We start from the raw sequence: 25,820 nt of genomic DNA, 5'->3' as shown, positions 1-25,820 counted from the left end.
ATGAATGCACTCACTAACTGTAAGTCGCTCTGGATAAGAGCGTCTGCTAAATGACTAAAATGTAAAAAAATGTAATGGTGTGTTTGAATGAATTCTAGCCACAGAACACCTAATTCCATCCTTTACGGTTAGAAATGCGTACATTTTCCCTTGCTGCTCTGAATGTATTAGGGTTGGGATATTTTCTAGCCATTAGTGAGGAGTGCTGCTGTATGATGTGTTTGCTGAGGTCACAGTAATGAAAGAGCATCGACTCCCCCAGCCATCAGTGTTAGAAGCGTGAGCGGCACTAAATTGCATTAAATGAAGGACAGGTGTCAGTGACGCCTATTCATCCCAATAGTGGAAACAGAGTGGTGCAAATGCTTCCTCTTGTGTGCAGTGGACACAGGATCAGTGCCAAAGACAGTGGCATTATGGAAATAATCACACAGTAATACAAAAGGGCCTGCAATTACTTTTGTCATCCATTATGCTTTGTTTACAATGACTGAAAACAACTTACTGTGCTTTCATTGAGGTGGACGGACGATTCCATGCCACACCATCTTCCTACTGCAATGAGTGAGTTGTCATCATAATGTATACCATAATTTATGTACTGTATTTGTTATGTGTGTTTTCAGTTATGAGAGTTATTCAGAAAGCATGGCCAAATCAACAAAGTGGCCCCTTAGACCTTTGACTACTGTTTAAAAGAACAGTACTAGAATGATCAATCTGCCACCCAGGGCATTCAAGTTGTGTTGCTTGATGGTTTTTCTAAATGAATTGCTTTTTGGAATTTAGGGGTCATCTACCTCAGCATGGGACCACAGTAAGTCATTTCACCAACCAGTGCAAAATACAATAAAACATTTGGACATCTTCACCATCGTCAAATGCATTCTTCTCATAGCTAGGCTGTGTTCTGTAATCTGTCATTGTTTTTAATCCCTATATCATTTTAACCACTTATGGCACCAGGTCACTCATTTTACAACCTCATTTTACTTACGGGAGGGGGACACTTCCCCTCCAGACAGGCGCATGTCCAATAATCCCACAAAGCCCTGTCAGTAACCAACTAATCTGTTTACTAGACATCCCATCAGAGGGGATCACTTTCCCCGACTCTCACCAGTCCCCACAAAACCTTTCACCTCTCACCAGGACAAGGGGAGGGACATTTACATCTGTAGAGCCTTATTTACTGGCATAACGGCCCATTCTGGTTGGACACACAGCAGCACAGAAGCTCTCAACATTAAATCCACTGTGTATTGCATTAGCCTGCTATCTTGTTGTATGGTTTTGCCATCTTGTGAGAATGTCAAAACATGAACATCCTCATGTTATCATGTGGTCTCAGCTGGGTCACAGAAGTGAAATTGACAATGGGCAGCACACTAAACACCAGGAAAGAGGGGGGGCACTACCATTACTGAAAAGACAATACTATACCATGAAAGGCTAATCCCTGAACATCCTTGGAGGTCATCTTCCTGCTACATTTTTAGTTTTTATTCCAGTGAGCTCTATTTTTATTTTATTCGTTTTTTACTCCTTTTTCTATTCTTATTGTTGTTCCATTGTTTAGAGGTGAACATCCAAGTAAGAATGTCCTTGTACTGTGTACAGTACACCACTGTCATGATCGTTGATGAACGGGACGGACCAAGGCGCAGCGTAATATGCGTACATGTTTATTAAATATCAAACACAACGACAAAATAACAAACAAAACTAAACGTGACGTCCAAGGCAGCACAGCACAGCACACCACACCACACCACACCACACCACACCACACCACACCACACCACACCACACCACACCACACCACACCACACCACACCACACCACACCACACCACACCACACCACACCACACCACACCACACCACACCACACCATACCTTAACACGGAACAAGATCCCACAACCCACTAGTGCCAATAGGCTGCCTAAGTATTGTCCCCAATCAGAGACAACGAGCTACAGCTGCCTCTGATTGGGAATCACACCGGCCAACATAGATCTACACGATCTAGATCTAAACATAGAAAATGCAACACAGAACATACTACACAGAAAATACACACCCTGACTCAACAAATACGAGTCCCCAGAGTCAGGGCGTGACAACCACAATGTGTTCCTGTCCATATGACAAATAAACAACTTGAACTTCAACCGTTACCACCATCATATAAGAGTAATCACACACAGAGACCAACGTTTGTTTAGAAAAATATAATAATGAGTACATACATTTTAATTATGTGTACAGCAACTCTTGAGAATCATAGCATCACTAAAGAACAGGTAAATGTATACAGTACAACCTAGACATTTTCTGACTTCAACAATCAGAACTATAAAAATGTTCTACCTTTACCATAAAGACATCATAAGAATATGTTTCTTTATGTTGTTGTGATCTGAATTTATATTTCTATTTAGCACCTGGAGCTGTAGCATCACTCTAGATCTGGCATGTGTGTCAGCCACATGTCTAGACTTGGCTGTAGGAGCCAGAGAATCGATAGTTGGAGTATGTTGGTGCATCTTTGGAGTCACCGCTGGAGGATGCAGGGAGCAGCAAGAGTCCTGTAGTGACATCTTTTTTGCAGCGATCCATTGCCTCCTTGTACGAGATCTTCTCTTTCGTGATGGGGTCAATCAACTCTTTGGTGTGGGCAGACTTGTCTTGGAGGTTCTTGGCTACTGTGCTGTCGATTATCTTGGTGTTAAGAGCATCTTGGACACTAATGCGACCAGCTTTATGGGGGTTCACCAGCCCCCCAGTCAGGTACTGTGCTTCCATGTATCTCACGGCACTATCCTGAGGTATCCAGCCTTTCTCAGCCGCTTGCCCTACTGCGAGACGTTCCTTGGTCACAGGATCCTCCACTCCAGTGAAGGCCTTCTGAGCATTCAGCAGCAGATGCATGTGACCTTTGTCAATGAGACCCAGCTCAACTGCCTTGTGAACAGAGAGCTTGTCCTTTCTGTTGAGGTCGACGATGCCACCCGTGGCTGCCTGTGCCTCCAGGAGCTTCTGGGCTGTGTTTGGGTCAATAAGGTTTCGAGTCAGAGCACTACGCACAGACATACGGCTGTTGGTGGTGGTGTCCAGCACCCCAGAGATTGGGAAGAGCTCATCACCGCTAGAAGTATTCAGGTTGCTACTGCTGCCATATCTATTGTTTGTGAGATTTGAGTAGGAAGACCTTAGTGATGATGGCATTGTGCTCAAAGAAGATGCTGCAGTGGTCTTTGTCGGTGTCCTTGGTGTTGCGATTGGACCAATGTAAGGCTTCGGTTTGGAATCCCCAGCGACCAGGAGAGCAAATTCTGAGATAGGCATTTTACCCTCCTTGTAGCGGTGCAGATCGGACTGGGTCAAGCGGCCATCCTTTAGAGCATTCCTGACAGAGAATTGCTTTCCACTCTTGCGATCTTGCAGAATCGAGGTCTCCCCATCTGGACCCATTGAGGTGATCTCCTCCCAGTCACATTCTAGCTCCTGAAGGTGGATGTACTGGTTACGGTCAATCAGACCCTCTAAGTAGGCATCATATGGTGCCATGTCTTTGCCAGTCTCGGGGTCAAGGATGCTGATTCTAGTGGAGAGGTTGGTCTCTCTGGTATGTGTCTCAGAGTGATCCTCTTTCTTCAGATTGTTCTGCAGCTCCATAATATAGGTCTCCTTTTGGTGTATCCGGTCTTTTTCATCCAGGATGTCCTTCTCTAGACGTTGTACCTCAGAATCCATCTTGAAGCCCCTTTGCCTGTTTATCTGGTTTCTCTCACTCATCAGCTTGGACTGCAGCTGGAACGATATGCTTATGTCCTGTTTCTCAGACTCCAAAGTCCTCAATATTTTGAGGAGATTTTCCTTCTCTCTGATCAGGGAATCTCGATTGAGGGTGATGCTTGTTTCTTCGTGAGAGGTGCTTGACTTTGTGGTCTGGAGCCGGGTCACTTTGGTATTAAGCCTCTGGATTTCATCTTCTTGGTCCCGTCTGGAACTTCTTTCCTGTAACACTAGTTCTCTGAGATGGTCCCTCTCAGCCTCCACATTCTGGTCCTTCTCCACCCGAATCACCTCTTTATATACAGTCTTTTCAATGGATTTCTCCTTGCGCAGGATGTCCAACTTGATCTTCAGATTTCGGATGTCCCTTTCCAGACGACTGATGTTGGTTTCCTCCGTATCCCTGTCTGTGCGTAAGCCATTGGTTAGTTTCTCAAGCTTGGGGTCTCTCTCCACTTTGAGGACTTCCTCAATAATGATCTTCTCCGCAATGGGTTGAGGGGTATTTTCAAGCTCAAGGATGCGAGATTTGATCTGTCTAAGCTCTATTTCTACTTGGATTTTCTTTTGCCGGTCGTCCATCAGTGACAAGTTTCTCTCTTTCTCCTCAACCAGGGCTCTCAGCTGGCGAACTTCCAATTCCAGTTTTCTACGGGATTTAACCTCTTCATCCAAGTTCTTGTTCAGCTTTTCATGCTCCAGGATTTGTTTTGGATCCTTCTCAAGACGCACCACTTCCTGCATCACAATCTTCTCCTCTGGTTTCTGCCTTTCCAGCATGATGTACTTGTTCTGCAGGTCAAAGACGGTTTCCTCCACGTTGCGTCGTTGCTGGATTTCCTCCCTCACATCTCTCCTCAGACGGTCAGCCTCCTTCTCCAGTAGTGGGTCATTTTCATATTTGATCAACTCTTTGTTTACAAGCTTTGTCTCTAACTTAGACTTTTCGACTTTCCATTCATCTCTCTCTTTGCGCAGGCGGCTCAGCAGATCGAGGGTGCTGTCATATGAGACCCGCAGAAGGGAAACCTGGTCGTTCAACCTCTTCATTTCCCTGATGACCTCTGGGCTCTTCTCCTCTTTAATCACTTCCTGGGTCACTTCCTTGTACTCCAACTTGGGTTTCTGGGAACGCAGAGTTTTAAGATCCACCATAACTGAGTCGATGTCTTTCTCCAGATCAGTGCGGTTTCGATTAGAGTCCTGCAGCTCTTTCCTTAGCCTCACCAGCTCCACCTCTGTCTCAGGGTCCACCCTGTAGATCTCATTGATGATCTCCTTGACCTCAAGCTTGGGCCGCAGCTTCTCCACTTCACTGTAGCGGATCTGGAGGCTGGTGAGCTCCTTTATCAAATCACTGTTTATCTTGTTCTCCTCTTCCAGGCTGGTGTGGATAGTCTTGACCTCGTCAATGAGTTTAGGGTCCTGTTCCACCCTCTTCAGCACCTTGGTAACAATCTTAGGCTGGATAGTGGGAATGACCCTCTCAAGTGTGTTTATTTGGCTCCTAGTGCGGAATATGTCATCATTGAGGGACTTGGATCTTAACCCCTCCTCTGAGATCTCGGTCTGAAAGGTCAGAACTGCTTTCAGCATCTCCGGGTCCTTCTCCAGTCTCACCACCTCCTTTTTCACTACTCTCTCCTTGATAGTCGGTCTCTTCTGTGCCAGAACTGTGATCTCAGTCTTCATGTGGACCGTCTCTGTATCTCTCACCTGGACCTCCTGCTCCAGCTTGCGCATCTCATCTCTCAGCTTGGTGGCCTCCTTGTCAAGCTGGGGGTCCCTCTCAAACTCAGTCAACACCTTGGTCAACAGCCTAGGTTTGACATTTGTCAGCTCAGTCTCCCGGCGGATGATATTCTCATTGACAACCTTTATGTCTGTCCGGGTACTAGAGCGTTTTACAGTCTCATCTTGGATTCTACTCTTCAGGGACACCAGGTCACTCTCTAGTTTGGGGTCACGGTAGTACTGCACAACTTCCTTCTCCTCCATTCGTTCCACGCCTCTGCGGCTTTTCAGTGAAATAAACCTCTTTCTGTATGTTGCTAGGTCATTCTCAGCATGGGAGCGCCTGGTGATCTCATCCGCCAGCTCTCTCTCTTTAGAACGTCTGTTTCCTCCAGGTCTTTCTGCTGACTCTGCAGCTGCCGCTGCTGTTTCACCACCACCTGGCTCACCTTCTCTTCATTCTGTTCAGAGCAGGTAACAGTGGACAATTTAGTGTAACCTATACTACTTTATGATGGATTACCGAATCCACTGTGTTGATGTTTTACAAAGTAATTGTGTCATACCTGGGCAATTATGTTCTTAGCCAATCCCATCTTGTTGAGAAGCTGATCATTCTCTGCAGACACCTCTGAGTAGAGGTTCAATAGAGCTCTCTCCTGAAACCGAAACACACAGCCTCTGGTCAGATCATGGATCTTGAATCAATGCCCCAACTTGAATGCAAATGAAGTCAAATATAGGATGAGGATTGTTGCAGTCTCTCAGGTCCACAATACCTTTTTCAGCACAGCGTCAGCCATGGCGGATGTGTGACGTCTTTTGGCATCTTCATCATCCACATCTTTCAGTGTACCACGGTACTTATCAGATTTGGCCTCATACTCCTATGAGACATGGTGAATATTTGTTTACTCTTTTAAGAACAACATTGACCAAAACCATTCAACTAATATGGACATTTATAATGGTAGCTCTGATTAGATAATTTTTTTTAAACTCACATTGAGGACATTCTGCAAGTCACGGGACTGTTTCACTGCTAGGCCCACATCATCTGATTTCCTTTTTATGTCCTCCACCACTCTCTGAAAAGAAAACAAACACACAATAAGAACAAAATAAACATACTGCAGAAAACTGACGATGTTCATAGCAGACACATTTATTGAGATAAAATAACACAAAAATAAAATAAACCCACAAACCTTCTGAGAGTTCTGCTTGGAGTTAATTTGAGAAAGTCCATCACTTGGCTTGATCGTATTATTAGGCAGGTTGGTCAAAAATAAGTTCAATGATTGGACAGAGCTCTGGAAGCCTTGATTCTTATTGGTTGCCTCTTGCATCAGAAACGTTCTATAACAATATTATTTTTAAAATTATGCATCAGTATATCATAGACCACAGAAGTAACCACAGACACAAGACACATATAACTGTTACATATAGTTGTGGGACAAATGGGGTTCTCACCTCTCCTGTAGCTGACTGTTGACGTTGGCATAACGGTTCTTCAGGTGTTTGACCTCTGTCTGCTGGCGGCGGATGTCTGGGCAGTACTCATGGAAGCCCTTCTGCAGGGAGCTGCTCAACTGCTCTGTGGACTCCAAGTCCCTGCTCAGCTTCAGCATCTCATCCTGCTTTAACGCTACATCCTTCCGCATGTTCTGTTTGTAGGACAAGGGAGAAACACAGGGGACGGATCAAAGAGGATGGGTCAATCAAACAGAACACTCACTGCAACTTGTAAGAGTCCATCATAATGACATGAATTGAACTTGTGATTAACTTTAAGTGGTCATATGACTGAAACAGTGTTACCTGAAGCTTCTGGATGCGTGTCTGGAGGACGTTGGGAACATCAGGGATGGCAGCATCTTCAGCCAGCTGCTCCTCAAAGCCAGAGACTGAGTTGTCCACCATATTGATCTGCCTCTCCAGGAACATGGAAGCTGTGGCTCTGGTCAAGAGAAAGGAAATTAGTGAGTGAGAAGAATCTTGAAGAATTGGATGTAAAAATAAAATAAAAAAAAAGAACATAAAGACAACCCAACCGTTACATATGTTTTTTTTATTTCACATTGTAAACTAAATTCATACTTTTTGTTGTACAGGTCACAGAGGACGTTGGTGTCGTCAAACTTGTTGTTAAGACCACTCAGTTTGAGGGACAGGGCGGAGGTGGTGGGCCCAAGGGGCTTCTGGGCTAGGATGGGCTCCATATCTCTCTGGACCGCTGCCTTCTCTGCCTCAAGGTTCCTCACAGTTAGGGTGGCCCTCTGGCGGGAGAAACACACCAATGATATTACACTCTGGAACCACACTGTCTATTATAATTATGCTATGTAGCAGGCTGCAGTGGTCTGAAAAAAAAAAAAACGATCCCTTCACCTCATGCTCCTTCAGCCTGTTGGCCAGGTCACGTGTGGGGTCACTGCGATCCAGAGGGGCCCTCAGCCGGCTCAGGATGTCCTTCTCACTGTGGTCCAGGTTCTTGCTGATCTTGTCCAGCTGGCTGGCTAGCACTGTGGTCTTTGGGTCCTCTGGGGAACTAGCCACAGGGGCTGAGGAGAAGCAGAGGGCACAGTGAGAAATAAGGGGACAGGAGAGGGCCACACTTAGTCTAGTGCCCTGTATCTACTAGGGTCCCACTGTGAGTTCAAACTAAGTGATTTCTGCTAAAGTTCTGAACAAGTGGAGTGATGTTCCACTAACCTGCTCTCACTGAGCGCACCACCTCCACACTGGGGCTCCTCAGGGAGGCCATCAGAGTAGTTCTCTTTCTCTTCAGGTTAGAAAGCTCTCTGTCCAGACTGGACACACAAACACACAATAACATAACAGTTTGCCTGTGACGGTGGTTAAGTTTTGGGTCATTGTAATAAGGAGAGTGCACTTTTCTCTCTCTTTACCTTTCCACTTTCTCAAGAGCCTCAGTGTCTGGTGGTGGGACCAGGAAGCAGGTTCCAGGCAGGGTTTTGGTCTTCCCAGTGCTGGTCTGGACCTCCCAGTTCTCATTGTCTGAGTTGGACTTTAGCATGAGCTTCTCTGCTTGAGACACTGAGTCCTAAGGGTGACAGGAGTTTGCATCATTATATTGTTCTACAGCTGTCAATTGACAGGACATTAGTTTGCCCTTTAGCTTCTCAGAACTCTCACATTGCTATTCTATGAAGCTATTTTATACCTCTCCGTTGGTCCATTCACACAGGGACACCACGGGGTGGGTTTGGTGGGGCGGAGACGCCGCAGCTTCAGAGGGGCGATGGTGCTGCTGAACTCCCTCAGGGCTACGAGGCGCTGTTCGTTCCTCTCTATCGCTCTCTCATCACCCTGAGGATATGAGATGCAGAAGAGTATATTAGAGAACAGATTGAAATAATGCTGTACGTCATAGAAACTACTGAACTTAGATACAAAGAATAAACCAAATCTCACCTCAAGCTGTAGCAGGATCTCTGGGTTGCTCTTGTTGTCCAGTGATTTGGGGTCCAGATTAGAGTTGAGTCTCTTCATAGACTCAGACAAGGTCTCTACATCCAACTGGTACTGTAGGTAGGAACACACATAGGAGCAATGTTACATTGAGCCATGACAACAAGCCATAAGAAACATCATTTCCCAGGGTTAAGAGATGACGTACCTTCCTGTAGTTGTCTATGTTGTCAAGGTGTACCTCCTGGCAGATGCACAGGTTGAGGAAGCTCTGCCACTCATTCTGCAATGCGTCGCTGTGTGCCTGAGACAAACCAAGCATATTGACCCAGGGAAGATCAGAGTAGATGATGAATAACCCAATGTCCTATACTTCAGCTATTACAATGGGAAAGGTTTACATTTTGTAGCCATATAAACATACCCGTATTGTGGAGCTGGCAGGGTGCTTCATTTCAAGGAGACGATCCCCATCCATCTGTAGCTGGATGGTCTCGCTCTCATGTATTAGCAGAGTGTTGTTTTTGAATTTCTCGTACTCCATGCGCACCCCTGGGGGGTCCAGCATGCGGTCGCTCCAGTCCTTCTTGAGGATCCTCTCCTGGTACTCGCTCAGGTAGACAAGCTCCTTACTGCAGCCCTGCATGTAGTCATACAGAGAGGCCAGGTACCTGTGTCTCCACAGGGAGGCCTCCTGCACCACACAGCATGGGGAGAGACAGAGATCAGTCACACCTGGACTATCTTATAGTCAACGATGGAGAGATAACACAGGCACAAAGGTTCAAATACAACCACAACAGTGTAGCATTTTGAGCCCCTTTGACATGTCAGAGCCATACTTTAATGCACACACAGGTTTATTACATAACTTCTGGACAATAACTCACCAAGAGATCTGTGTACTGTCTCTGAATGGTAGACAACTTTGCCTGTGGACAGAGCAAAACAAAACATGACAATCATTGTTTAGAGTTTATCCCTAGTTTTTGTGAGAAGGAGAGTGAAGAAAGCAGCCAAGGGCTTTGTAGTCTTTACCGGAGAGCCAGTGCTGCTGCGGTTCATTTGGGAGCCGTAAGCCTCGATTTCCTGGTGCAGGATGTTATGAGAGGCAATCTGCTTCTCCACATCAGACAGGTTGGGCCCATACCCCTCTGTACTTATCTGCTTCTGTAACACACAACACACAGGTACAGTAAATCCTCTAGGGTTCAGCTAAATGTTTACCTCAAGCACATGTCTTGTTAACTTTGTTTGGCTGTTTTCCCCCTGGGGATAATACAGTTTTGTACCACTACTACTACATTCTGAAAGATAAGTTACTCCAAGCAACTAGGAGCTAATACCAAAGGTTTGGTTGCACCAGTAGAAAGCAGTGGTCAACCAAAGTTGTTCTATAATGGCAGTACAGTACCGTCTACGCCATACTGGTCTTGAATAGAGTATTACCAAGGATATGGCAGGCTCACCTGTTTCTCCTCCAGCACCTGAGTCCAGTCAATCCTGGGAGTGAGCTCTACCTCCTGCACTGCCTCATACAGGTCCCGGTACATGGTACAGTCCTTAGACCAGCGGTCATGGAGGTTTCTCACACTGAGGACCAGAAAAAAAAAGAGAAATAAGAGGCATATTGAAAGAGGGAAAGAGAGAACATGAGTGTTCAGAACGTTCTCTGGAAATGTATCTCTGTCACAAAACCATTGTTTCATGTTCTAAGGGTGTGTGTGTGTGTGTGTGTGTGTGTGTGTGTGTGTGTGTGTGTGTGTGTGTGTGTGTGTGTGTGTGTGTGTGTGTGTGTGTGTGTGTGTGTGTGCGTGTGTGTGTGTGCGTGTGTGTGTGTTCTTGCTGGAACTCACTCGCTCTCTATCTCTCCAGCCTGTGGGTGTGAAAGCTTCTTGGCCCGGTCCACATCCAGGAACAGGTCCTTCAGCAGCCCCTCAGCCTCAGCCAGGATCTCTGCATTCTTCTTCTGGTGCAGTAAGGGCCTGTCCTTCTTCTCATTCACTGTGTCCTGGAACAGAAATGGAAACAGACAATGGACTTGTAAATGCCACACAAGGTACTCCCCATCATGAAACATTTGTGTTGAATTGCACCTTGATAAATATATCTATGGGGGGATTGAAAAGTTTTTGCTTGATGAAGTGGAATTTAGGAATGCATATTTCATTGAGTAGGGCAGTGTAACATGTTAGGTAAAGGTGTATGTATGTATAACTGTGTAATTACATACACAAGCAGTTTGTGGGTAGGGATGGTAGGACCTCTTACCACAGCCATCAGCTCCTCAGAGCGCAGCACATTCTTCTCCACCTGGTCTGCATTACTCTGCATGCGCACCACCAGCACGGCCACGTCATTAGCTTGGCTCCTGAGAAGAGAAAAGTAAAACCTCCATTCACATCAGTGTAATTGACACATTGTTGAAACCAGTAGGCCTATTTAAGCGAGCTCAGTAGAGCAACCTGAATGTTCAGGAACCAGATTCCAGGTTTGGTAGAATAATCAAAATGAGAACCAGCCTCAGGCAGAAAAAAAAGGATTCCTCAGCCTCCCCCATCCAACTCTACAAAGGACTGTCACTCATCCACACTCATCTAGTAATCAACACATCTTTAAGTCTGTATGTTCTTGTACTTATTGTTCTGTCATTCCTACTAGTAGTCGCTGTTATGAAAGTCAGCTATTTATTCGTACACACCCTCACATTGACGGATTATTGAGGAGTGTCCTCAGGAATTTAGAGTGAATGGGTGACATGGCACATGGAATTCTACTGATGTCCCCATGAATCGCAATTACATTCCAATGGGCAATAAAATGAATAGCGATAGTGGGGGGAGAGATTTACTGTTTAAATAGTATGGTATCCAGTATCTCATACATGCCTTGTTGCATCAGGACAGCTCTGAGTCATTTAGACAACTGCTTATCTCTGTTAGTATATGTGGTAAAATGACAAAGTCCACATAGCTGTAGGAGCCATCTAGGTTAGCAGACATATCCTGTCATATCCTGTCATATCCTAAAGAAGGTTAAAAGGAGTTGGATAATGCATAGCTACAGTACCAAAGCAAACAGCACACACACATGTCAGGGTGAGTAGGAGTGTGGCAGGCAGGCAGTAAAAGGAAGCCTAAAAGTCACCCTGCTGGTTCTATAAGACAGAGAGCTGCAGGGGATCCAGACTCTACACCCTGTCATTCCTTTAGTTTAGAAATGCCCTATGTATAATGTCAGCCTTTTGGCTCCAAGACACACCCCAGCGTAGGAGTGATGTGGAGTGTGTCCCCGCAAGTGACATGTGGTGAGTGACACAGTGTTCAGTGACGTAAAGGAACCTATTTAACCCTCCCGTTGTCCTAGGGTCAAAATGACCCGCCACTGTGTTGAACCAACTTTATTTAATTTTTATATTTTTGGGATCATTTGTGAGAAGGAGGCAGTGAGACTTTAAAGAAAGTATCACTGCCTCCTTCTCACAAATGATCCAAAAAATATAAAAATTAAATAATGTTGGTTCAACACAGTGGCGGGTCATTTTGACCCTAGGACAACGGGAGGGTTAAGCAACAGCACATACCCTCTTCTCTATATAAACATAAATCCTGAGTCTTCCAGCGATGTACCTAAACACATTCCAAATCTGCTGTCTGTTACTCACAGTCCTCACTGAACTTCTGTGAGATCACACTTCTTCAACCAGTGCTTTTATGTGCTCTGGGCTCTTTGTTACCAGGACAGGCCACCTTAGTGTAACATAGTATTATCCATCAGAGCTATTGTTGCTCTGTCTACATAATTAGTCAGAGCAGCCATCTATTGAATACTGAGAGCAATGTGGAGGATCAATGCACCTTAATGTCACACCCCATTGCTAAAGGCACACAAGTGACTACAGTGGTTACATAAAACACAGTCCAAATACCAATGAGATTTCTCTTTTCTCAGTAAAGTAAACGAATTGTGACAGTTACTACATAAATTGTTGTCTTGTCTCGTCATCAATCAGCGGCAGATAAGATACATTTTATGCTTATATAAGGTCTGTCCATTTACTTGACATGTAGCCATGAGATGTTTCCAATACTAAGTGCTCATAGATCAAATCTGATACTTCATCTAAATCATCTACTGCATTGTCTTGGAAGACTGCAGACTCTTAAAAATACACTCCAAGTTGGACTTAGAAAAGACCAGTCAACAAATGCCCACATGTGCAGTGGACGAGATTCCAGGTCGCCCCTCCAGGGAACACAAGCAGGCTGGGATGCAATGAAAAAGATAAATAAGAGACAGCGAAAAAGAGAAGGAAAGAAAAGGAAAAAGAAGGAAAGAGAAGGAAAGAGAAGGAAAGAGAAGGAAACACGACACACAAACACATAAAAGTTCAGGCAATGGAGGGCAGACTCACTGGGCGACTTTCACCAGGTCGTACTCCTTCTTCTTGCTGAACATCCTGGGAGGCTGTGTGTTCTGTCAGTCCCAGTGCAGTTCTCTCTAGCCGTGTCTCCTCTCTCTAGTTAAAGAGCAGCCACCTGTCTCAGCTCCACCCCTATGAACAGGTGTGTCATCATGAAGGCACTAGAACAGAGGAACAGACTGGATAGACCTGTTCCTCTCTGCTGCTCTCCATTCCACTCTCTCTCTCTCTCACTCACTTTCTCTCCATTCCTACACACCTCCATTCCTATATTTTAATATATTTACTTTGTCTTACCTGGGCATAATCAATAAAGATAGATTTTTATAGACTTTGTTGAATAGGCACTGCTTTTCCAAATCAAGGGAGTCCAACACTAAGAGAGACACATTATTATAACAGTGTGATTCCTCATTGGTAGACTTCCAATGGAGGAACACTGAAATGTAGCAGGGCCAGTCACCTGTTAGATTCCAGGGTGCTACTCACTCACATTTACTGACTTCTTACAAACCAATCTAAATTCATTTCCACCTTGAAACATTGCAGATTGAATTATCTAGTAATGACATTAAACCACTGATTAGTTGTCATTACAAATAGAATATCTAGATTCTAGACATATTTGGGATGAAATGCCAGAACACCAAAAGGCTATAGTGTAATGCCAAACAATATACCAACAGCCACTTCGGCCCAAAGTTCACACTGCATAAAAACATATCCAACAAGAATCATGATAGTTACTACTACATATACCTTTATTGAAGGTTGGGCACCCCACATTCCAACTGTGCTATCCACCCAACAAGCAAACAGAGAAGGACAATAATGTTTAGAGAAAGTATCATACTAAGAGGGTGTGAGCAGTGTATATAACTTCCAAAATACAGAAATACAGCAAAATGCATCATACCAGCTCTATTTCTTTATTTTGAAAGTTATATACACTGCATGACCAAATGTATGTGGACACCTACTTGTCGAACATCTCATTCCAAAATCATGGGTATTAATATGGAGTTGGTCCCCCCCTTTGCTGCTATAACAGCTTCCACTCTTCTGGGAAGGCTTTCCACTAGATGTTGTAACATTGCTGCAGGGACTTGCTTCCATTCAGCCACGAGCATTAGTGAGGTTTGGCACTGATGTTGGGCGATTAGGCCTGGCTCGCAGTCGGCGTTCCAGTTACTCCTGAGTGGCGTGAGTGGTCTAAGGCACTGCATCGCAGTGCTAACTGTGCCACTAGAGATCCTGGTTCGAATCCAGGCTCTGTCGCCGCCGGCCGCGACCGGGAGACTCATGGCATGGGCGGCGCACAATTGGCCCAGCGTCGTCCAGGGTAGGGGAGGGAATGGCCGGCAGGGATGTAGCTCAGTTGATAGAGCATGGCGTTTGCAACGCCAGGGTTGTGGGTTCGATTCCCACGGGGGGCCAGTATAAAAAAAAGATATATGTATTCACTAACTGTAAGTCGCTCTGGATAAGAGCGTCTGCTAAATGACTAAAATGTAAATGTAATTGTTAATCCCAAACGTGTTCAATGGGGTTGAGGTCAGGGCTCTGTGCAGGCCAGTCAAGTTCTTCCACACCGATCTCGACAAACCAGTTCTGTATGGACCTCGCTTTGTGCACGGGGGCATTGTCATGCTGAAACAGGAAAGGGCCTTCCCCAAGCTGTTGCCACAAAGTTGGAAGCACAGAATCGTCTAGAATGTCATTGTATGCAGTTGCGTTAAGATTTCCCTTCACTGGAACTAAGGGGCCTGAACCATGAAAAACATCCCCAGACCATTATTCCTCCTCCACCAAACTTTACAGTTGGCACTATGCATTGGGGCAGGTAGCGTTCTCCTAGCATCCGCCAAACCCAGATTCGTCCGTCAGACTGCCAGATGGTGAAGCGTGATTCATCACTCCAGAGAACGCGTTTCCACTGCTCCAAAGTCCAATGGCGGCAAGCTTTACACCACTCCAGCCCACGCTTGGCATTGCGTATGGTGATCTTAGGTTTGTGTGCGGCTGCTCGGCCATGGAAACCCATTTCATGAAGCTCCCGACGAACAGTTCTTGTGCTGACGTTGCTTCCAGAGGCAGTTTGGAACTCGGTAGTGAGTGTTGCAACCGAGGACAGATGATTTTTCCGCGCTAAGTGCTTCAGCACTTGCCGGTCCCGTTCTGTGAGCTTGTGTGTGGCCTACCACTTCGCGGCTGAGCCGTTGTTGCTCCTAGATATTTCCACTTCACAATAACAGCACTTACAATTGACCGGGGCAGCTCTAGCAGGGCTGACTTGTTGGAAAGGTGGCATCCTATGACAGTGCCACGTTGAAAGACACTGAGCTCTTCAATAAGGCCATTCTACTGCCAATGTTTGTTCAATGGAGATTGCATGGCTGTGTGCTCGATTTTATACACTTGTCAGCAACGGGTGTGGCTGAAATAGCCGAATACACTAATTTGAAGGGGTGCACATACTTTTGTATATATAGCAGTGGAGGCTGCTGAGGGGAGAACGGCTCATAATAATGGCTGGAATGGAGTGGAATGGAGTGAATGGAATGGTATCAAACCCATGGACTATGTTTTTGATACCATTCCATCTACTCTATTCCAGCCATTATTATGAGCCGTTCTCACCTCAGCAGCCTCCACTGATGTATTGTGTATGTTCACAATGTCATCTGTTGAGAAATTATAAAAAGTATCATCTGAGTACACTGTCTAATGTCTGTGAGTAGTAATGCTGGAATCTTCTCTGATGTTAATCACCATGTTTATTGTTCAATTAAAATAGATGTAGGCCTATCTCACCTCATAATCCTAGCTAAGAAATACTCTCTCTGAGTAAAGCAGCAGTGCTGGGGATGACAAAATCACATCTTTCAAAGTTCAGGTTTTCCTAATGTGGTCATAAGGTGTGGGCTACCGGGGCTGCATATTATTGCATTGTAAATGTCCAATCTCATTTACTGATTTAACAAGTAACCACACCCCTCCCCTCCCCTATCCCACTACACTACACCACAGGGCAGAACACATACCTGGTTAAATTCCACATTGTGCAAGCCTGGCTGCCATTCATCTGGGTGAGGCTCAGTCAAGAACACACAAATAATGTACACCTCACATAGTCTGTACACAGAGAGAACACATTTCAGTCGAGGTATGTAACTTGAGACACTGAAGAGCAGGGCTTGAACTACATTTACAAGGGTTATGGGAACATAGCAAACAAGGGCACCCCCTTAATCATTGAAAATATCTAAAAGGTCCCCAGGTATAGGTGTTTAATACTAATGTTGGCGCAGGCCACTATTTTTAGGGAATTCCAATCCAATGTCAAATCAAATTTTATTGGTCACGTACACATGTTTAGCAGATGTTATTGTGGGTGTAGCGAAATGCTTATGTTCCTAGCTCCAACAATGCAGTAATACCTGACAATACAAAACAATACACACAAATCCCCAAAATGAAAATAAAGGAAAATAAATATAGAAATATTAGAACGAGCAAAATGTCAGAATTCGGAAATATCTAATTTCTGGTCGAAATGCTGGTGAGTGACCGCCGATCTAATATCCAAAAGTTATTTTCGGCTGTAGGTAATAATGCAAATAATGTAAGAAATAACACACTCAATAAATATATACTGTAAAGTTGGTTAGGAGCTAAGAACAGGGCGACCATGTCTGTAGGCGCCATCTCCGCTAACGTGTAATTTCAACCCTGACAAAAAGTTCTAAGACATCACTCTTTTTGGAACACTTCTTAATTGCACATTTACAAAATGAGACATGAATGGATGCAGAAGAACAGAATACCTGTGTCTGTAATTCACTGTGGCTTGGGACAGGACCTCTAAACCTGCCATAGTTGGATTATTTCTCACTGCTGGATCATGAGAAAGCACCAGTCATAAGAGAGGCAAGGCTGCAGCAAAAAGGAAAGCTAAATAAATATAAAGCTTTCGCAGGCTACTAACAAAGGAAAAAGTGCAGGCAGTATTTACAGTGAACATGCCAAACATACTTTAGGGCCATTCAGATCATCACGGCTCTGAAAATATGTACCTCTCACCCTCAAGCCATCTATAAGAAACTGAGTTCATGAGTTCCATGCTTTTCTCCAGCAGGGTGAGACATCACAATTTACACTCACCATCTGCTTGCATTGTTTGCCATCAAGAATGCTTACAGTACAAGGTGTGTTAAAACAAACTGAATTCAGTTGGGAACCAAAACAAAAGGACAATTGGATCTTTCCAGAATGATTTAATCTGTGTTTACCTGTAAAATATGTATCATAAGTGTCACTCCACCCAAACACCTCAGTGGGAAGACAGACTAGGCCAACCAGTTACCCAACCCTCACCACCTTGCTAAGAGAGGGATGGGAGAGAGGATGGTTTCATGTGCTGCTCAGTTAAAGCAGGCAGAGATTCATTTATGGTAAGTAGTGGTGAGTGAATCCAGGCCCTATAATTTTCAAGTCTTCAATGATGGATTGCATCAGTTGAAAAGTTGACTACTTTAACTAGTAATTTTCCTTCCAATAAAAATACCAGAGGCCACTCCGGTCTAAATTTTTAGATGGCTGTGTTCAAGACATGACAGCTGGTAGTGTTTCCAGTACGCATAAAGTATTCTATACATCTCCACTAACAGCGGAAGAAACCATGACTCAGAGTTGAACAACTGAGGGAGCTAATGGTTATAATGAAAACACCAGCCAGGTCAGCTGGGAGCCTGTCCTAGCATTGCACAGAGGACACAACACCTGCTGGACAGATAGGGGGGAAATTTTCTATTTTACAATGTGCAAATTTGCCTGTGTACAGTGGTATAAAGTAAAGATACTTGAAAGTCCTACTTAAGTAGTTTTTTGGGGGTATTTGTACTTCACTATTTATATTTGACAACTTTTACTTCACTACACGCATAAATACAAGGGTGGTTGTTTGATTCTCAGTGGCACCCCAGGCACCTTTCCACCTCATTTAACACTAGATTGTCATAAAATGCACATCAATAGGCAGCCCATCTAAGTCATGACAGCACAAGTGTGTGTGTTGGGGGGCTTTCCTTTTGACCGCTATTGCTCTGCAAGGTGGAAGGCTGATGACAGAGTCCCCAGACCAACGCCTTGAAGTTGCGATTGTAAAAATACTATATTTATAGCCATGTTCATATAACCTGCTAGACAAAACTAGGCATGTCTTCATTTGACCTTACACTGCCCAAGTAATCTTAGATTAATTCCCTACTGCTCCCGAGCGTTCATCCATTTACCAGATGTGGAGGAAAAGTGGAACAGACAAGCATTCCTGAAATTCATGTAATGGTGTAAAAGAATGCAAGAGAAAATATGTGTTCTTGGTTTTTAATTCGAAAGGCCATGCAGTGCCTCCCAGTTAAGATCTTAACATGTCACTTTAAATGGTACAGGTGGGACAAAACAATACATCTGCAATTAACTAGTACAAAATAACAAGACTAAACGTTGAGGAATGTAACAAATTAAATAAGTAAAAGAAAGCAAAACTGTGCACCATCACTATTGCTGCACTGCAGACCGACCCCCCCAGGACTCGATAGAGGTTCAAAAATCAGTTGAACCCGGTTGTGTAAAAAATAAAACAGTACAATTTTGGATAGAGTATAGGACTAAACAGGACAAAAAAGCAATAAGTTACCATCTTTACTTTGATGTGCATGTTCACTGTGGGAATTGAGGGGGCATGGGGTAGGGCACCATGGGCGGTGGTGCTTGTTGCTGTGTGAATGGGAACTGTTGATGGCTCATGCCATTCTGTGCACCCCCCTGGTTGACACCAAACTGTGGGGCCTGGAATTTCTGCGTTGGGAACGCCACGGCCTGGCTGGCACCATAGTTTGACTGGCCGTTGCTGCCGTAGCCACCACCGCCAAAACCATTGCCGCTTTTGTCAAAGCCACTTGTCCCATAGCCTCCGCTCTGTGAATTTGTGCCAAAGACCTTCTTTGGTCCACTGTCAAAACCTCTATCAGTTTCCCTGTCCCTAAAGCTACTGAAGTCACGCCTGCCCCCGGAGGAGTACCTGTCCCGGCGGTCATCCCTAAATCCACTACCACCTCTGCCTCCCCTTGAATGACCTGAAAGGAAACACAAACAAATTAGAATGGGCTTTTATGCAAGTTGGTGTGATAAGAAATGGGTACATGGGAAAACAGACATGGTAGGGGTAAATAAACAATGGTTTCAAGACAAACTAACATGAACATTATCAAGATCACATAGCTTTGACTGTGCCAAACCCATCCACGTCAACAAAAAAAAAAGTGGGGAAAAAATGGCTGCAGCTGAACCACAGTTCCTGTATCTCACCAATTAGATTTACCTCCTCTGTCCGCCATCTGGAGGAGTTTAGGGTTGATGGCCTGGTTGGCCTCACGGAGCACAGCGACGAGGTCGCTGGCCTGTCTCATGTTGTTGGGGGTGAAGAAGGTGTAGGCTGTGCCAGTCTTTTGGCTCCGGGCTGTTCTGCCGATGCGGTGGATATAGTCCTCAGAGTTGTTGGGGTAGTCAAAGTTGATGACAAATTTCACATCTTCAACATCTGTAGGATGTGTTGCAGTGTGGCAAAAAAAGCAGAGGGAGCGCATAAAGATGCACACCACAACAGCCAGACCAAAAGAGCAAAGTTAGTACAACCATTCACTGGATGTAGCTGGTTTTTCCACAAGGCTGTAAAGAATAGCATTAGACAACTCTAGAAAGACTTAATCCGTGGGGATACTACGGTGGGAAGAGAGAAACGATGCACACTCCAAACGCTTCCAATCCAGATAACCCCTCACTTAATTCTCAACATCCCCCCAAAAACAAGGGATCAGAAGTCTTACCATAAAGGAGTATGCATTCACTAGTCCATTCCCATTGCAGCAAACTCCCCACACAATGTCAAGTGACCGCCCGGTGATTCGACACAGTAAGGCCGCTATGCGCACTGTTGCCTCCTCATGTGCCAAAACTAGGACCTTATGGTGACAACGAAGGCCCTTTCTTCACACACTCATAAGAAGCTCGCTATAAAGGCCACACTGCAACGTCTTGCCAAGACCATAAACAATTGGGGGGGGACCCTAAAAATGGAGCCACTTACTCCTGTGACCCATAACAAAAGGACCCCCAGTCTCATCAAGGCAAGATATTCCCAGTACCAGTGTTCACTTGATCAAATGTCTCTCGTTGGCAGGTCTCGACATGACTTGAAACTCAGGTGAGGGAGGAGTGCGAGCTTGGATTTTGTCCCCAGCCAACTGACATGACCCACTGACACTAAGCGCCAGTAGCCATATCATTACAGAGGTGAACGTGTAATTGGACTTACAACTGCTCTCAAAACAGAAGTTTAGGAAACTGCCACATTTGTCACACGTTCTTTGAGAAAAGCTACACCTTCCAGAACTCAATGACTTGCAATACAATGCCCAAACCGACATGCAAGACATGGAAACAGCAGAGCCTGGTGGAGCCATGAGCTTGGGTGTGAAGCAGTCCAAACCGATGCCAGAGAACAGCTGCATTTACAGGGGTGCGGCTGCTAACCCTCATTTAGGCCCCCTTTTGGGCAGCCCAGCGTGATATTCAGCACTCAGGCCCCGCCACCTCTGTATGTGACTGGGTGACGTCCCAGTCAGGACACCTCCAAAAGTCCTCCTTCCCCCTCTGGAGACCTGGGCGTGTCATGCCAAGGCCCTGCCTCAAAAGACTGCTCCTTCAGATAGGGGAGAAACTCAGAAGGCAGAAGAGTTACAGAAAGAAACACTTTCTTTCAGAGAAAAGTTGGTGCAAGGGACCAAGGACAGAATGAAACTAACCTAGACCCCTGGAGGCGACGTCTGTGGCAATGAGAATCGGCGCCTTTCCGAACTTGAACTCTGAAAAAAGGAAAGGAAATTGTTAACCGGCCATAAAAGTTCAAGGTCTCATACTAAATTGTTAATGTGGCTAAAACGCACCATTGAGCACCCAGTCCCTCTCCTGCTGGCTCTTGTCTCCATGGATGCCCATTGCTGGCCAACTAAAGGAGGGAGCAAGTGTCAATTGAGTCCAGTAAAACATGAGTACCCTGACAGTTTCAAGAACTAAGTATTGATGCCACTTACCCATCCCTCCTCATCCTCCTAGTGATCTCATCACACCTCCTCTTGGTCTCTGTAAATATTATAGTCTTGTTCTCCTTCTCACTCATGATCTCCTCAAGTAGGCGGAGGAGTCTGAAAACGGAAGGCAGTGAAGGATTCAATTAGTGACTTGACAACACCATCACCAAAGTCATATTTTCCACCCATTACATAGACAAGTATAGAAATGCCACAGGTCAGACACACAAGACTCACTTGTCTTCCTTCTCTCCATCGTTGCAAACATCCACAATCTGCAGGATGTTGTGGTTGGCACTCAGCTGCAGAGCTCCCACATTGATCTGGACATAGTCCTTCAGGAAGTCCTCTGCCAGCTGGCGCACCTCTTTAGGCCAGGTGGCACTCCACATCAGAGTCTGTCGGTCAGGCTGGAGAGAACAGGGAAGGTATCAGAATTCTTCCTTGACAACTGTACCAAGTGAGATGGACAGACCATTATTAGCACATTAATGCATCACAACTGAACTCACTCTGATTTGGTCCACAATTTTTCGGATTTGTGGCTCAAAGCCCATGTCGAGCATTCGGTCAGCCTCATCCAGAACCAGGTAAGTGCATCTACGCATGTTGGTCTTTCCTGCCTCCAGGAAGTCAATAAGCCTGCCGGGCGTGGCAATGCAAATCTCCACACCTATTAAAGCAACAACAAAAAAATTGAGCACCTAATAATTCCATTGATTCAATTCAGCCAAAAACAGAGTTGTTGTGGAACTTACCTCTATCCAGGTCACGGAGCTGTGGCCCTTTGGGTGCACCCCCATAAACACAGACAGACTTCAGGCGAGAAGCTCTGCCGTACTCTGCTGCCACCTGCTGGACCTGCTGAGCCAGCTCACGGGTCGGGGCAAGCACTAAGCACTGAAAGAAAGATTGAATACCATAAATCCATGTTGGGTGGATGAGAGATTACATACAAGTCTTTGAATAGCCATGGGTACTTACAATGGGTCCATCTCCACGTTCCAGGAAAGGCTGGTGGTTAATGTGCACAATTGCAGGCAACAAGTACTGCAGAAAAAAGACATTGCATTACAGTAAAGAAAAGACCATCAGTCCTCTTATTTTTAAGAGCAATTCTAGGTTGTTAGAATAGTCAAGACTCAGATTCTCACAACACACTTACCGAGAGAGTTTTCCCAGAGCCTGTCTGTGCAATGCCAACCATGTCCTTGCCACTCAATGCCAGTGGCCAACCCTGTGCTTGGATGGGTGTTGGTTCTGTCCAGCCTGCTTTGTTAATGACATCCATCACGTAGGCTGTGCAAAAGGGGGAGAGTACATGAACACCAACCCAGATTGAAGACAAGTCTGGATCAGAAATAAATACTTCCACTAATATCTGCCACATTCAGTTGATGTACTTACTTGGAAAACTGGCTTCATGGAACTTCATAATTGGATTAGGGCAGTCCCTTCCCTTCACAGTAACAGCTTTGGTACTTCTGTACTGTGCAACCTCTTGCTGCAACGACATGTAGAGACTCAGATCAATTGGCATGGCAATGAAAAAGGCCATTGCTGATTGGGCAACAAAGGAACATGTGCAAGAACACATTCCAATGGCCATTATGTAACATTTACAGTAAGTCAACTGTATCTGGATTTTGACCACTAGAGTACATACCGGAGATCTCCGAGTAACTTCGGGGTGCTCTTGGTAAAAGTTCTTTTCGAATTTAGAGAGTTCGTCAAGGTTCCAGTGCTTCTTGCGCAGTCTGTCACCGGGATTACCAAACTTTCCCCCACCACCACCTCCTCCTCTTCCACCGCCTCCAAAACGAGGTGGTCCGCTGCCATAACTGGGGAAATTATTGATGTAACGTTAGTCACGCCAAACAATGTAAAAAGAGATGGGATACCAGCAGATAAACTCGCTTGATTAAACGCCAATCAAAGATTATTACATTTTAGATTTAACATAACATTGTTTAGTGACCGCTAACTAGCAGTCAGCTAGTTCAACATTAAATTATTAACTTCAATGCGATGCAGAGTTCCAACATAAAACTATAAGAAATGCTTGTTTTATTGGACTCTGCGTCACGTTAAGACAGCCATCTTCAATGTATCCGGATTCCGGCAGAGGAACAATGAAAAAAACCGCCCGGCATTTTGTATCCGCATTCAATAATGCCACATGGCGTACAAATACATTTAGTCGGTTAGTTTGCCGGTTATCGGACAATTGCTGTACGATGAGGTACATAGTTAAATGTTAAAGTTCCAAAAATGTGATAAGTTAAATTATTTGGCCGATTACAACCCCTGGCTAGCATGTTCGCCTTTTAGTTAACAGGCCGCCAGCAGGTCAGGCAGAAAGTGTCTTGCTAGTTTCATGACGAACCGAGGCCTTTAAAAACGTTGGTCCCTTCTGATTTGAAAATACTTAAGGTAGATAACAATTTAGATAGTTTCCATTTAAAGTAAAGTGAATTTACAGACTGACGTATTTAATCATTAAAAAAACGTCATGCCTAGCTAGATAAACGAGTTAGCTAGCTACCGATATCCCGTGCGTCATGGCAGCCATTTCTGGTGAGACAACACGAGGTGTTAAATTCGCCTAAAACCAATTAATTCAGACACTTACCCTCTATCTCTACCACGATCTCTGTCGGAAAATCCAGGCATCTTGTAAACAAAGTGTATAAATTAAAAACGATAAATAAACTACGCCTGAAAATCCGATATCAGACCCGCCCGGCAGTGGTTATGCTGAAATGCCGGTGAACTGAAAAAGAGAATCGGCTTTTATTGCATGAGGAAGTGTCACGCTAGGTCTGAGTGAAGTATTAATCCGCCGTGAACTGACATTGCATAACGTCACATTCAATGCCATTTGAAAGGAACACGTGCCGATTTTGCGTCTATGGTCCGAAAATGGTGTGAAATGGAGGGGGTAATTCTTTCGCAATGTGTTAATATTGTTTTTTATTTCACCTTTATTTAACAAGGTAAGCCAGTTGAGAACAAGTTCTCATTTACAACTGCGACCTGGACAAGATAAAGCAAAGCAGTGCGATAAAAACAACAACAACACAGAGTTACATATTGGATAAACAAAACGTACAGTCAAAAACACAATAGAACATCTATATACAGTGTGTGCAAATGTAGTAAGTTATGGAGGTAAGGCAATAAATAGGCCATAGTGCAAAATAATTACAATTTAGTATTAACACTGGAGTGATAGATGTGCAGAAAATGATGTGCAAATAGAGATACTGGGGTGCAAATGAGCAAAATCAATAACAATATGGGGATGAGGTAGTTGGGTGGGCTAATTACAGATGGGCTGTGTACAGGTGCAGTGATCGGTAAGCTGCTCTGACAACTGATGCTTAAAGTTAGTGAGGGAGATAAGAGTCTCCAGCTTCAGAGATGTTTTCAGTTCGTTCTAGTCATCGGCAGCAGAGAACTGGAAGGAATGGCGGCCAAAGGAGGTGTTGGCTTTGGGGATGGCCTTATAAAGTATATGTATCTCATATGAAAATCCATTATTTAAAAAAATGTTTTTGAAACAAATGCTATTCCAAATTGAATCTCTAATAGGACAGACTGCAATTGTGCCCAGCTGGTCACAGTTTATCAGGTGTATCACAATAACCACGTTTCCATCCAGTTTTTATACGAGTAAATTCATACCGTATTAACAGCTGTGATGGAAACCGGACGTTTCGGTACAATTGTATAAATGCCGAGATATAATTTGTTCGTCTGACATGGTGGGATCTTTATGTGTCCGTAAAATTAATTATGCGAGAAATGGCGGTGGAAACGCCTTTATGCGAAAATATGCACGCGACGATATGGTATGACTCAGGAAACCATTCCGTTTATTAGGCTACATATGAAATACGTTTTTATGAACTTCACAAGTCGGTGAAAGTGCACGGTGATCTTGATGCTACTTTCCAATAAATATTGATGGTCTGATTCTGGTGACATGATCGATGCTTGACTGCCGTTTGACAAATAAACACATTTTCGCTCTTAGGTGTATCAGAGCGATATATGTAGACATGGCTCTCTGGGTGTATCACTTGGGATTATTTAATGAAACCTGTTGGCGAAAGCATATGTAAAAAATATATATATATATATATATATATATATATATATATAAATAAAAAACAGTTGTGATCCGGTTGCTTTTTCTTTTACCATAAGTGACGTCAGTGCTCAAAGAAAGCACATCCAGTAAAGAAAAACATGGCTAGATGGCAGTCTCAA

The 25,820-nt window shown here is 44.5% G+C and overlaps 2 protein-coding genes across 3 annotated transcripts; both read right to left on the bottom strand.

Moving 5' to 3' along the window:
* Positions 1–2,091: 2,091 nt before the first annotated feature.
* LOC121551770 (envoplakin-like) lies at positions 2,092–13,526 on the bottom strand. The gene is given in 23 exon segments (XM_045213332.1): positions 2,092–5,906; positions 5,909–5,995; positions 6,101–6,193; positions 6,314–6,421; positions 6,539–6,622; positions 6,743–6,893; positions 7,011–7,204; positions 7,359–7,497; positions 7,638–7,816; positions 7,929–8,101; positions 8,253–8,350; positions 8,450–8,604; positions 8,725–8,780; positions 8,783–8,870; positions 8,976–9,086; positions 9,181–9,276; positions 9,397–9,666; positions 9,863–9,904; positions 10,011–10,142; positions 10,442–10,565; positions 10,829–10,983; positions 11,244–11,343; positions 13,387–13,526. Coding segments are annotated over 23 exon segments (6,090 nt in total). The 5' UTR covers positions 13,431–13,526; the 3' UTR covers positions 2,092–2,495.
* Positions 13,527–19,016: 5,490 nt separating this feature from the next.
* Positions 19,017–24,337, bottom strand: LOC121551067 (probable ATP-dependent RNA helicase DDX5). 2 transcript variants are annotated; one of them, XM_041863594.2, is made up of 13 exons: positions 24,178–24,336; positions 23,212–23,386; positions 22,953–23,049; positions 22,711–22,844; positions 22,530–22,595; positions 22,304–22,445; positions 22,058–22,218; positions 21,783–21,955; positions 21,549–21,659; positions 21,402–21,463; positions 21,261–21,320; positions 19,778–19,996; positions 19,017–19,532 (listed from the first exon to the last, which is right to left on the bottom strand). In XM_041863594.2, the coding sequence occupies exons 1-13, from the start codon at positions 24,216–24,218 to the stop codon at positions 19,117–19,119; spliced, it is 1,857 nt and encodes a 618-aa protein (XP_041719528.1). In that variant the 5' UTR covers positions 24,219–24,336; the 3' UTR covers positions 19,017–19,116. The 2 variants fall into 2 exon arrangements, with proteins under 2 accessions (XP_041719528.1, XP_041719529.1); XM_041863595.2 differs by having other exon boundaries at positions 19,428–19,532; positions 19,765–19,996; positions 24,178–24,337.
* Between the last annotated feature and the right edge of the window lie 1,483 nt (positions 24,338–25,820).

The sequence above is a fragment of the Coregonus clupeaformis genome, unplaced genomic scaffold (genome assembly GCF_020615455.1).
Source record: "Coregonus clupeaformis isolate EN_2021a unplaced genomic scaffold, ASM2061545v1 scaf0100, whole genome shotgun sequence".
NCBI lineage: Eukaryota > Metazoa > Chordata > Actinopteri > Salmoniformes > Salmonidae > Coregonus > Coregonus clupeaformis.
Note: the sequence above shows the minus strand (reverse complement) of the source record. Positions and strands in the feature narration are given on the sequence as shown.

Coding starts and splice junctions, on each gene's coding strand:
- LOC121551067 (XM_041863594.2), bottom strand. CDS start 24,218: ATGCCTGGATTTTCCGACAGAGATCGTGGTAGAGATAGAGG. Junction 22,845..22,952: donor CCATGAAGCCAGTTTTCCAA/GTAAGTACATCA, acceptor CCTTTTGCACAG/CCTACGTGATGGATGTCATT. Junction 22,446..22,529: donor AACGTGGAGATGGACCCATT/GTAAGTACCCAT, acceptor TCTTTCTTTCAG/TGCTTAGTGCTTGCCCCGAC.